The following is a 13,786-nucleotide window of genomic DNA, read 5'->3' on the forward strand; positions in this document are numbered from 1 at the left end:
CCCGACATTACACTCTGTTAACCAGGAAGAGAAAAAAACAAAACAAAAAAAACACTTTATTAAACAGTATATAAATGTGAAGACAGCAGATATACATATAAAACATATGTAGGGAGATTTGGTTCATCCCTGTGTATCATCTGAGGCTGTTGACTTCACTGGGTGTATGGAGGGTTTACATCCACATTAACTGATTCTCCCAGCACATTTGCAATAAATCCCACTGCTTTGAACATAGGGAGAGACTCCAATAACTGATCTCTGTTTAACTAGCTATGAATAAGTTCTCCATAGACTGAAATGCATCAGTGTTGGATGTTTCATGGAACACTTTTACTCCTTGCATCAAAGATGAAGAATTTTTACTTTCACTTTGCTGCCGACTTATCATGGTTTGGATGTCTATATAAAAGCAGATGAAGTCTGCTAGTCTGGCACAGTGATGTATTAGCTCTAGCCTGGGAACTATTGGTTTGAGTTGCTGCACCTCACTTTGGTTTTGATCTCTAGGACTGAATGCCGACAACAAATCCAACTGTACCCAAGAGCCAGAATTCCACATTTCTGGCTACACAGGCTCAGGCACACCTGAGAACTTGGACACAGAAACCCATGCTTGCTTAAAGGAACACTAAAGGTTTGTTTTTTATTAGATCAATTGATTGCTGTAAGCTAGAGCATTTAAATATCACTTACCTCGTTTTTTCCTTTTGACCTCCAAAATACAGTAATCCTGGTTTGAAAATGCCATTTCCTGTCACTCCACTTCTTGCTTTCCACCAGCATCTGAGCCGTTTTGCATGGTGGAAAGCAGAATATGCTCACCCCCTCCCTATGGCTACAGCCCTGCGTGAAGATGCTCTCTTATCCCTCACAGGCATGGAGGCCAAGCCTAATGGAAACTGTAGTTCCCATTAGGCTGTGATGTAGCAAGAAAGAATGCGCACCGCAAACCAGGAAGTCAGTGAGAATAATGATTCAGGAGTGCTGGAGGTGAATAAAACACCTCGATTTCAACCAGGTATCAAACTAGTTATAATGCAAAACATTATTTTACTTTATCAACTACTGTCAGACTTTAATTTAAGAGGAAAATATTTTTGTCTTTACAACCCCTTTAAGAAGAATCTTCAAAACCACGATATGATTTATTTTTGACATAAAAGTGTTCAGGGATGGACATTTGTTCCAGGCAAGACATGGATAGCCAAAAACAACCAGTGGTGTCAGAGAAAAAAAAAAAAAAAAAAGTAATAAAAATTAAATCACAAAAATATGGAAGGTCCGGAAAGTTCCTATTTAACCAAAGCGAAGGTAGATGCCCAATTCAGAAAGACAACCTACGCAGGAATGAAAGAACTGTTTAGAACAGGATGAACCTAGCTTTGCTGAGCAGACTGCACACATGCTCGTAATAGCTGTATTGTAGGTCTTTGAAGACTTCAGCATTCAAAAACAAGGAACATTTTGTACTGTCCGATACCTTTTTTATTTTGCACAATCATAACATTTCAGGATAAGCTTTCGGGGTATGTCCCCTTCAAGGTCCAAGCAGTACACCTTCAAGGGGACATACCCTGAAAGCTTGTCCTGAAAAATTATGTTAGTGCAAATAAAAGAAGTATCACAGACAGTACTCAATTTTCTCTGTCACAATTGCACCAATACGGCTACAATCACAGCAAGTAAAAACAAGGGAAAAAATAAATAAAAATAATGGAGGATGGAACGCTTATACAGCTTTACCCAGCATCCGGAAGGGAGATTCCCACCAGCTTCCAAGCAAAATGTCACCTCCAGATAAAGGAAACAAACTGAGGTGAAGGCCTGGAGGACCTCTTTATCTGGCAGTGTTTCCTGCCCTGGTGGGAAGAGCAACATATTTCAGGAGGCTGTCCATAAACCATAAATTACAGCATGCAGCTCCACATTGGGATTGCATTTGCCAAACCTGGCTCTGCAATTTTCTGTGACAGAATCCGATTGCTTTGCAAAGTTTATGCAAAAATCCGCTTCATGATTGACACTCAAGCCCAAACCCTGAGGGACCTGTTCTTGAAGAAGAAAATCCTCCAAGTATACAATGACTACATCCAAGCTGAAGGACCCAGAATATACAGTGAGGAAAATAAGTATTTGAACACCCTGCTATTTTGCAAGTTCTCCCACTTGGAAATCATGGAGGGGTCTGAAATTGTTATCGTAGGTGCATGTCCACTGTGAGAGACATAACCCCCCCCAAAAAAAATACAGAAATCACAATGTATGATTTTTTTAACTATTTGTATGATACAGCTGCAAATAAGTATTTGAACACCTGAGAAAATCAATGTTAATATTTGGTACAGTAGCCTTTGTTTGCAATTACAGAGGTCAAACGTTTCTTGTAGTTTTTCACCAGGTTTGCACACACTGGAGGAGGGATTTTGGCCCACTCCTCCACACAGATCTTCTTTAGATCAGTCAGGTTTCTGGGCTGTCACTGAGAAACACGGAGTTTGAGCTCCCTCCAAAGATTCTCTATTGGGTTTAGGTCTGGAGACTGGCTAGGCCACGCCAGAACCTTGATATGCTTCTTACAGAGCCACTCCTTGGTTATCCTGGCTGTGTGCTTCGGGTCATTGTCATGTTGGAAGACCCAGCCTCGACCCATCTTTCAAAGCTCTAACTGAGGGAAGGAGGTTGTTGCCCAAAATCTCGCAATACATGGCCCCGGTCATCCTCTCCTTAATACAGTGCAGTCGCCCTGTCCCATGTGCAGAAAAACACCCCCAAAGCATGATGCTACCACCCCCATGCTTCACAGTAGGGATGGTGTTCTTGGGATGGTACTCATCATTCTTCTTCCTCCAAAACACGGTTAGTGGAATTATGACCAAAAAGTTCTATTTTGGTCTCATCTGACCACATGACTTTCTCCCATGACTCCTCTGGATCATCCAAATGGTCATTGGCAAACTTAAGACGGGCCTTGACATGTGCTGGTTTAAGCAGGGGAACCTTCCGTGCCATGCATGATTTCAAACCATGACGTCTTAGTGTATTACCGACAGTAACCTTGGAAACGGTGGTCCCAGCTCTTTTCAGGTCATTGACCAGCTCCTCCCGTGTAGTCCTGGGCTGATTTCTCATTTTTCTTAGGATCATTGAGACCCCACGAGGTGAGATTTTGCATGGAGCCCCAGTCCGAGGGAGATTGACAGTCATGTTTAGCTTCTTCCATTTTCTAATGATTGCTCCAACAGTGGACCTTTTTTCACCAAGCTGCTTGGCAATTTCCCCGTAGCCCTTTCCAGCCTTGTGGAGGTGTACAATTTTGTCTCTAGTGTCTTTGGACAGCTCTTTGGTCTTGGCCATGTTAGTAGTTCGATTCTTACTGATTGTATGGGGTGGACAGGTGTCTTTATGCAGCTAATGACCTCAAACAGGTGCATCTAATTTAGGATAATAAATGGAGTGGAGGTGGACATTTTAAAGGCAGACTAACAGGTCTTTGAGGGTCAGAATTCTAGCTGATAGACAGGTGTTCAAATACTTATTTGCAGCTGTATCATACAAATAAATAGTTAAAAAATCATAAATTGTGATTTCTGGATTTTTTTTTTTGATTATGTCTCTCACAGTGGACATGCACCTACGATGACAATTTCAGACCCCTCCATGATTTCCAAGTGGGAGAACTTGCAAAATAGCAGGGTGTTCAAATACATATATATATATATATATATATGAAAAAAAAAAAAAGAGCTCACTACTTTAAGTCTAGGGATGCCAAGGAGGTCTGTTGAAGGGAGGTAATCAACTGAATACATTCTACCCAAAACTTGAGCACCAATGAAGGCATTTGAGATCTACCTCTGAGGAACTGGTGAGGGCAGACCTTCATGCAGTGGCAGACTCATCTGCAGGCCTGGAACCCCATGTGTTGCATCAGATGTCAAGAATCCCCTGAGCATGAGGGAATTGGGGGGGGGACAAATAACAAACATTTTGCAGAATTAGGTGAAGACTTGTACGGTTGATCAACTTTGCATCGAGTACTTACCCCCCAATGTACCTTTAAAAGGAATACAACCTGTGAAGAACTCAAAAGAATGTCTCCCATGAAGGGTGGGCGTTACAAGGTCACACATGCAGTCCATGTCCAGCTTGCACAAATAACCTATAGAAAGGCATGCAGATCTTTAATTCCTTCTCCAAAAGCCCATGCAAAAACTGTCTCAGATAAAATAAAAAAAACGATCAAGCAAGTCTTTGGAGATGGTCAGTTCAGCCACAGCTTTAAATCTGGATAACCCACATGGAGCCTGCAGATATACTGGCCTGTCCAGATAGGACAACCTTTGTCAACTTGAAACCTGACAGAATACAACCACAGTACGGTCGTAAACAAAGCACCAGAAAACATAATGAACAGGGAAAACACGCATTCAATCCCCAACACTTTATTTATAGTAGAAAAAAATCTCTTCTAATTCGTAAAAAAAATAGAGCAGAAAAAAGGAAGACATTTGTTCTGAAAAAAAACAAAAAAAAAAACACAAATAAGCAGGCAGGGAGGAAGGAAGGCGCTTATAGACTGTAGGGGGCTGGCCTTTAGTTTCTATGCAGACCCAAAACTAGGGGGGGGGGTTTAGAACCTGCCCCAGACAACTCTTGTTGGTGGCAGCTCTCCTCCCAATGCGAAGTTGCAAAGGTATCAGAAATCTGGCTGGGACCTCTAGGAGGGATGGCAGTGCATTGACAACTCATCTAAGTGATCAAAGAGCAGCAAAGGAATAATTCCACCACTGGCTTCTCTGCTGGACTCTGTATTAGATGGGTCATCAAAGCCTGGCAGAGAAGCACGTAGAAGTCTCTTTCTGCCCCTCGCTTACAAGTGGCAGCAGTGATCGCCTGAGCAATCACTGCACTGGCATCCCCAGCATCCTTCCAGATATGTCAGGGCATACCACTGCATATGTCTGGAGAAAGGTCAGCAGAAAACAGAGGGGGATGATTCATCTACAGCAGTGGTTCTCAAACTCAGTCCTCAAGTACCCGCAATGGACCACATTTGCAGGCGTTTCCTTCATCTTGCACAGGTGCTTTAAATCAGAGTCAATAGCTTGGTATTTTAAACAGCTATTTTATCTAAGAATTTCCCAAGACATGGCCTGTTGGGAGTCCTTAAAGACTAAGCTTGAGAACCACTGGTCTACAAGATTTCAGATGATCAAGCAGCCAGGTATTGAGCACCAGTGCCCCTCCCCCACTGACTGGCAGTTCCCCCAGTTTGCCACCACTGAGCCCCAAGTGAACTGAACCCCTGGTCACTCGCGTGCATTCACAACTGAAGCATCGGAAATCATTTCTGATGCTTCGGTTTGTGAATGAACAGGAAGCTGCTCAGCACAGAGCCGATAGTTCCGTTCCATGCCCCCCCCCCCCCCCCCAACAGGGCAAATTGGAAAAAATAAAAATCTACCAACACCATCCACTGTCTTACTGACTGTCCTCTTCAGGGAAAAAGCGGGGGCACCAAACCAAGTCTTTGTCCCAGGTGAAAGAATGTCTAGCTTCACCACAGTTTCTACGTGTCTGGTGTCAAGTTATCTTGTATGCAGCAGTGAATCCCTAGGTTGCTTATTATCCATTAAGCTGTGTTCCTCAATAGACAATCAAGAAAAAAATCAAAGCAGCAAGCTGTCTAAAGGAAACCAGTGTATAGAGAAACATGGGGACTGACACTGCCGTTTTCTATGATAGTTGCCTGCTGTCAAACAGTTTAAAAAAAAACCAAGTCACAGACCCAGAACATGTATACAGGATAGGGAGTTCCGAGTACTAGCAACATTTAAGTCAGTTACTGGGAAAGTAATAAAGTCAATTGTCATCACTGCAAGGCAACTAGCATTTTTAGAAGCTCAGCAATTGCAGTTACTGTATTTTTGCAGTACAGGTTCTCTTTAACTAGAGTATCTTTAGTGCGGTATGCACATAGCTGGTACACATTCTCTTCTAAAAAGAATAAACCCATACTACATTTTGGCCCACTGACTAGGCGTTTCTGAAAAGGCTAGCACAAAGCCATATTCATTTTTATTGGATATTTAAAACATTTCACAAATTAAAAACTAGGAAATGGTGATGAACAAATCTCACCTCCTGAATGATCTGCCTCTGACTCAGCAGTCAAGGGTCCTTCACTGTTTATGTCTGGCGAACCTCTCTTTACATCTCCATTACTGTAGCGCTCATTTTCTCCACACATAACCTTCTTTGGTTTTTCAATAGACACAAAGGTTTCCCTCGATAGCTCAATCCCTGAAGAACTCAGCGAGTCATAACCAATACCAAGAGCTGACAACACTGTGCTTTGCAATGGATCATCCATGTTGATGCCTTCTTCGCATGTAAACACAAGACTGGAATCCTCCAAGGCATGGTGACACTCAAAAAAATCTGTTCTTCTATGAACTGGACTAAAGTCTGACTCAGATGACCTCTGATAAACCGATGTATTAGGTGGTTTTTCTTCCCTTTGGTGCTCTAGACAGAAATTACTTGTCAATTCTGTATTTCCAAGTTTCTTACTTTGTGATAGTTCAGACTCAGAAGTATGGTCAAAATCTATTAAACCCAAGGTAAGGTTTGCAGAAACCTCGTCACTTTCTTGAACCAACTGCTTACTCTGTGCATCACTTGTTCGCACATCCCTTTTCTCACCAAGAACTTGACAACTGCTATCGGACACATCATTAACTGAGCTAGACAAAATTTCTTGTCTAGCAGCTACAATCACTTTTGAAATTATGTTAATGGCTAGTTGTTCGACTATCTTTGCCTCATAGTCTCCCAAAAATGTTTTAGTATTTGTGTCTTTGAAACCATCAACTATTGGACACAAATTCTCATATTCTTCATTCCTTTCAAGACATTTGGAAAAAGCATCCATTAAATTGGTACAATTAGCCTCTCTGACCACTTCAGTGATGGAGTTTTCACAACTTTCAGAGGGCTCACCTGCTATTACAGATTCTACACTTTGAAAAATAGCTTTTGCTTCCAGAGGAATCTTGGTAGTCAAATCCAAAGTATTATCCTGCATTACTTGCTCTGACAGAACACTTTCTAAAGACTGGGTTTCACAGAGTGTGACATTACCTTTATATTCTAATTCGATTTCATCATGTATGGACTCGCAGCACTGTACTACATGGCTTCCTGCATCATCCAACGGTGTTTCAGCCACAGAGGGCTGTGTATCTAGGTCTTGGACAGAAAGTGCACTGGTTATATCAGACTGTGCAATATCCTCACTGTGAGAGCGTGGTTTTCCAGATTCAAGGTCACAGACGTCGTCACTCTGCCAATTTAAGGCATCACAGGTGATTTCCTGAATTCTATTCTGATCATGACATGCTGGTACTATTAATTCTGAAGATTCAAAACCAATTTTTTCTACTTCGGTGGACACTAAACCCCTCTCTACAGATCCTGCCTGTGGTAGGGGTGACATTGTATTTACTGCTTTCATTTCATTAACATAAAAATTAACACACTGCTCTTTAACAGGCAAATAATTCACAGAGGCACAAATAGCTTCTGTCTGGGTGCATATTTCTTGCAATTCAGATTCCTCAATGACCTGGCTCTGCTGATCATCAATTAAGGGAAACTCATGATCACCTGCCTGACTACATTCACAAGGATCATTGGATATTGGACACACTTGTTCTACATCATTTAGCGCAGTGTCAGAATTAAGTTTTTCAGCTTTATTTCCATCAAGCAACTGACTGAGAACTGAAGATGTGCAAACCCCTACTTTCTGGACTTCAGTCACTTCATTTGCCCTGAAGCTGTCAGGGATTTCACTTTCAACAACTTCCTGATTAGCAAATTCCTGTGAGATGCCCACTTTTACAGTTTGTAAGTGGGATTCTTTCGCCAAGTCCCCCTCAACTCTGCAGCAAGACTGAATTATGTGCAAAGGCTCCTGTGCACCCAAAGACAAGGTGCATGTGCCATCTTCTTCCAATACAGTCTCCTCCTCTTTGTCCATCTGCACAAGTTTAGCCCCAGAAGTGCTGTGATTTTCTTCCACGACATCTGTCTCGACCTTACCCACACAAGCTGGTATCTGATCAGGTTTTCTACTGCATTTGTCTTTCTTTCGTGAGAAGAACCACCAACAGGCAAGGAGTGCCAGCACTCCAGGTAGGGCATAGGGTGTTATGGTGCGCACATGTAGACCCATCTTTTAAAGTGCTCTCAGATACCTGAGGAAGAAGAACAAAAAGAAAAAAGTCAATGTAGCCAACATTTTTGCTGGTCATTAAACTCAACATTTCATATTCCTGATATGTGCATGCCCCTCTTTGTATTGCTTCCTTTGTGTGAAATCCCTTGTGTTCTTGCCAGTCACTCCCCTTTCCTATTTAAAAAAAAAAAAAAAAAAAAAGGAAGAAGAAGAAAACTGGCCACACTAGGCAATTGTCAATTGTATAGCTGTGCCGAGAACTCAGCCTGCTGTCCTCCAATGATCAGACTTGAGCCAACACACCTTCCGTGCACAGCCATTCTCTGGTAAAACCATTGTGATGCCATTTCTCCTCCTCTAGCTCTCAATGAGGGAGAGCATATACACACACACACACACACACACACACACACACACACACACACACAATTTCTATGCACATGTTATGCTGTTCATTTTGATGTTAAAAAACTGAATAGGTTGTACTGTGCCGACAGTTTAGTATCCCATATTTTCAGAAATTGTACCCATTTTCTGTTCTCTCCCTTCTACTCTGTGGTGTCTTAATGAAAACTAAAAAATCACAGTGGTAAATGACACTTGGGCCCCTTTCACACTGGGGCGGTGGGTGCTTCGGCAGTAAAGCGCCACTATTTTTAGCGGTGCTGTCCCACAGTTTTCAGGCTGCTAGCGGGGCACTTAACCCCCACTACCAGCCGGAAAAGGATTAAAAACACCCGCAAAGCACCCCTGGAGGCGCTTTGCCGGCGGTATAGCCGCAGTGCCCATTAATTTCAATGGGCAGGAGCGGTAAATACACCGCTCCAAAGATGCTGCTAGCGCACTGCTCCAGTGTGAAAGCCCAGAGAGAGACAGCCGCAGCTGTTTCAGGGCGATTTGCTGGCGCTATTTTTAGCGCCCCAGTGTGATAGGGGTCTTAGTGTACAGCAGGGATATGCAATTAGCGGACCTCCAGCTGTTGCCAAACTACAAGTCCCATCATGCCTTCGCCTCTGGGTGTCTTGCTATGCATCATGGGACTTGTAGTTCTGCAACAGCTGGAGGTCCGCTAATTGCATATCCCTGGTGTACAGGAATCAAATTTGTTGCCAAGAGAAAGCATTCATTCCGCTTTCCTTAAAGTGGTTCTAAAAGGCAGAAGTTTATTTATATAAAGATCAGAAATGGAGACAGAGCTGTGGCTTGGCTCGGGTGCCCCAATAGCAAGCTGCTTGCTGTGGGGGCACTTGGCAGGAGGGAGGGGCCAGGCGTGTCAGCAGGCGAGAAGAGGAGTACATGCCATTTTGAACAAAGCAAGTGTAACATTTGAGCATGAAAAAGGGAGAATAAAGCTTGTGAAAAGCATCTTCCATTTCAAAGTGTTAAAATATTGACCTTATTTATTTTAAATCAAATGCTGAAGTCAGGTGTCTACCTGGCAAAAGTGACATTTATTCTGACTTTAGCAGTAAACAGTAAAAACCTTGAAAAACAAATGCCATTTTTAAATTTCTTTTAATGCATGTTTAAGCAACTAGGTAGTAAAAACATCTCTATGAAACTAATAAAATATGAACTATATACAGCAAAATCCATAATTCTTGGATTTATATTTTGCAATGTTAAAACAAGTAGGGAAAATAGCTGCTACAGAGCAAGCATGCTGATAGCGGCCATTTACCACGTGATCGCTCTGTCAAATGACGGAGTGATCACAACAACAAAGCAGCGTCACGTCCAGTTCCTCTCTGTACCGATCGGTACAGTGTGAGGAGGGGGGAGAGATCATTTGCACCAGTACACTACAGATCCAGCCCACAGCGCTGCGCAGTGCCCATACCAGCCTCATCCATACTCTGCAATACATCATCCATCCTATGCAATACTCGGTCATACCCAGCCATCCACATTCATGCCACATCAGTTCGCATCCATGTCACTACAGGGCCTCAAAGTGTAATAGAGCAGGTCAAATTAGACATGAAATTTATGCCCCTAGAACGCCTGCTGGTGCTCCCTGCATGTTGGACCTCTATGTGGCCACGCTGTGTAAAAGTCTCACATGTGGGATCAACACACTCCTGAGGAGCAGCAGAATGTATTTTGGGGTGTAATTTGTTGTATGCATATGCCGTGTGTGAGAAATAACCTGATGACAATTTTGTGAAACAAAAAAACACTTGATTTTGCAAAGAATTGTGGGAAAAAAATTACAGCTTCAAAAACCTCTTTCTAAATACCTTGAAATGTCTACTTTCCACAAATGGGTCATTTAGAGGGTATTTGTACTTTATTGGCATGTTAGGGTCTCAAGAAATGATAGGCCGTCGGTACTTCAGGTGTGATCAATTTTCAGAGATTGGCACCATAGCTTGTGGACCAACTTTCACAAAGACCAAATATACACCACTTTTGATTATTTTTACCAAAGATATGTAGCAGTATAAATTTTGGCCAAAATTTATGAAGAAAAACTAACAATTTGTCCGATCAGTTAACCCTTTCATCCCCTATCGCCAGTGTCACCAAGCAATACTTTTTCTGATCGCTGTCGCTAGGTAGCCAGTTATTTTTTTTAGGTTCTCCGCCAGGTTTTTATAGCGTCAGGTAACCCCATATATTTTCTAATAAAGGTTTTAACCCCGATTGCCCCTAGAGTTAAAGCGGAGTTCCGGCCACAATTTCACTTTAAATATAAATACCCCTGTACTACACAAGCTTAATGTAGTCTAGTAAAGTTAGTCTGTAAACTAAGGTCCGTTTTGTTAGGTTGTTACAGTATTTAGATACTTTATAAAATTGTGTGGGCATCATGAAGCCAGACTGTATGACTTCCTGGATTTCAGCCATGCAGATCTCGCACACGCTCAGTGCTGCACAAGCAGTGTAATAGGTTTCAGATCAGGTTTCAATAGCAACGGGAGTGTCAGAGGAAGTTGCCGCCCCTTATCTATGCAAACCTCTCCTCCCCCTTCCAGGAACCAGTAAATAATTTGTTCCTGTGCAGAGATAGATAGAAACACACACACATACATATACACACACACACACACACACACACACACACACAGTTCTATATCTTGTTATATATGTAGTGTGTGTATACATATACTAGACATGTGCACTGTCAAATTAATTTTGTTTAGTTCTGTTTCGCATTAGCCGTCATTTCGTATTTTGTGCCCGAAACTCACTTCGGATTCGTACGCTCATAATGAGCACAGCAGGAGTACAGCCACAGGAAGTCAGCACAGAACAGGGATGGTGGGAACCCTTCATGAGGGGTTCCCACCATCCCTGCACTGACTTCCTGTGGCTGTACTCCTGCAGTGCTCATTATGAGGGGTTCCCACCATCCCTGTCCTGCATCGACCCCGGCACAGCACACTGCATCGGCCCGGGCAACCCCGCATCTGCCCCCGACACCACGCATCGGCCCCCCGCATCAGCCCCTGCACCACGCATCGGCCCCCGGCATAGCAACCCGCATCGGCCCCCCGCATTGGCCCTGGCACAGCACCCTGCATCACGCATCGGCCCCCGGCACAGCACACTGCATCGGCCCGACACAGCACAATGCATCGGTCTTTTACGGGCACAGTGGATGCATTTGATGGCCCAAATGTGTGATTGTGTTTAATGGTACAGTGGAGGGGTATATGCTGGCAACCTCAGCTCTCCCACTAACTCTGTGACATCAGTGCAGAGTGGGGAGAGTTACAGATCATTAGGATGACAGAGCACATCTCGGTCTGTGTAGGTCTGTATGTTTGAACAGCGCTCGTGGTACAACCTCACCTCCCTGCACCAGAATTGTGACAGACAGTGCAGAGCCAGGGTTTGACAAATTTGCTTGGAATCTAGGAGCCAGCTAAAAAAGTTAGGAGCCAGAAAACGCACCCCGTCCCGACGAGCTTGTGCGCAGAAGCGCATATGTAAACAAGCGCATATGTAAACGGTGTTAAAACCACACATGTGAGGTATCGCCGCGATTGGTAGAGCGAGAGCAATTCTAGCCCTAGTCCTCCTCTAACTCAAAACATGCAACCTGTAGATTTTTTTTAAACGTCGCCTATGAAGATTTTAAAAAGGGTAAAAAAGTTTGTCGGCATTCCACGAGCGGACACAATTTTATATATATATCTATATCTATATCTATATATTTATTTTGGGGGTTCCAAGTGATGTGTCAGAAAAGATTGTGTTTAAATGGTTAAACTGAGAACTTCAGTTCATTGATAAGTAGCAACATTGGGCAGCCTTCCAAGTTTGAGAAGATACAGAGACAAGTCGTGCTGAAGTAAATCGGATTTTTTTTTAAACAATCGGCCGATGCCGGTTAATTAAAAAGTGCCAAAAATCTGCCAATATATCGGCCGGCCGATATATCGGTCGACCTCTACCAATGCCCATGGTCTTCCAAACGTGCTTATGCCACATGTATGTATGCAACATCTATGCAAAACATGTTTATTCAAGATTTCATTCAGGCAACAAGCTTGCAAGCTATGCTGCACTTGGCCCCAGTTTAGCACAAATGCATGCCACGCAGCCTTTTCCTGCTTCAGCCTAAAAGTAAGCTCCTGCAGACAAAATGCATATTATTCTGAAGCTTGCAAGTATGCACCTGTTCAATGCCACCAGGCCCCATACTATTTGTGTGCCCAATGCAAAGTATTCTGGAGACCCAACACTTTAAAGTGCACTGCTAGGGGTGTAGCAACTTACAGTTGTACAGGCCCCCCGGATTAAGCAGCATATAATCATGACTTGTCTGGACACACATTTCTCCCATAGCAAGTGCTCACACTTCACTAGTATCCATGGGCTGGTATCATGTCTCAAGAGGCCCAGCTACACGTGGCTTTCTTAACATGGCCATCCTTACACTTCCTGCCTATATAAAATAGGCCATACTGAGTGAAGCTGCACCCTCTAGTGGCCAGAAGCCCATACGACCAAGAATGACATAGTATGATTAAAACAGAACACTGGGAGAACAGTCAGATCAATTTTTTTAAAAGAGAAAATGTAGACTTAAGATCGCCGCTGCAGGACTCTAAACATAACAGGAGTCCAATCTTCACCCATCACAGTGAGCTTTGTCATAGACCTTTAGAAATTGGGTCCCCCTTAATGTGGGGGTCCACTCCCCTGGACCTGTATAGAACCCTGAAGGAAAACACCTAGGTCAGAACAAACACTGCACAGGGTTCCATTATGCAGGGTCAGACACCGTAAAGCCACATTACAGTCAAATCTTTCCTTCCAATGATGCTTGGGTGCTATCCATTTTGTCTGACAGCTTTTTCGAATGGATCCAAATGAAGTCCATGATTCTAAATGGAACCGTTCAGACCTCCAAGAGCACATGTATCACATCAGTGACCATTCCACCCCACCTTACAGACACTGGTGAAAAAAAAAAAAAAAAAAAAAAAAAAAACACTGAGGTGCTTACTGTGTAGGAGGGGTTATATAGGGGTAGACTTCCTGTTTGAGTCGCTTCCAGTGTCCAGCCACCATGGTTGCTCTGTGTCC

The 13,786-nt window shown here is 43.2% G+C and overlaps 1 protein-coding gene across 4 annotated transcripts in view; it reads right to left on the bottom strand.

Annotated features, from left to right (window-relative positions):
- The window catches only part of AKAP1 (A-kinase anchoring protein 1), an 81,999-nt gene that overhangs the window by 43,025 nt on the left and 25,188 nt on the right, over positions 1-13,786 (bottom strand). For 3 of the 4 annotated variants that reach the window (XM_040336661.1, XM_040336662.1, XM_040336663.1), the window contains exons 2-3: positions 6,145-8,264; positions 4,046-4,162 (exon numbers count right to left, since the gene is read on the bottom strand). In XM_040336661.1, the coding sequence (XP_040192595.1) occupies positions 4,046-4,162; positions 6,145-8,242 (2,215 nt within the window). In that variant the 5' untranslated portion in view covers positions 8,243-8,264. The remainder of the gene's footprint in view (positions 1-4,045; positions 4,163-6,144; positions 8,265-13,786) is intronic. The other variant, XM_040336664.1, reaches the window with a different exon arrangement.

The sequence above is a fragment of the Rana temporaria genome, chromosome 2 (genome assembly GCF_905171775.1).
Source record: "Rana temporaria chromosome 2, aRanTem1.1, whole genome shotgun sequence".
Lineage (NCBI taxonomy): Eukaryota > Metazoa > Chordata > Amphibia > Anura > Ranidae > Rana > Rana temporaria.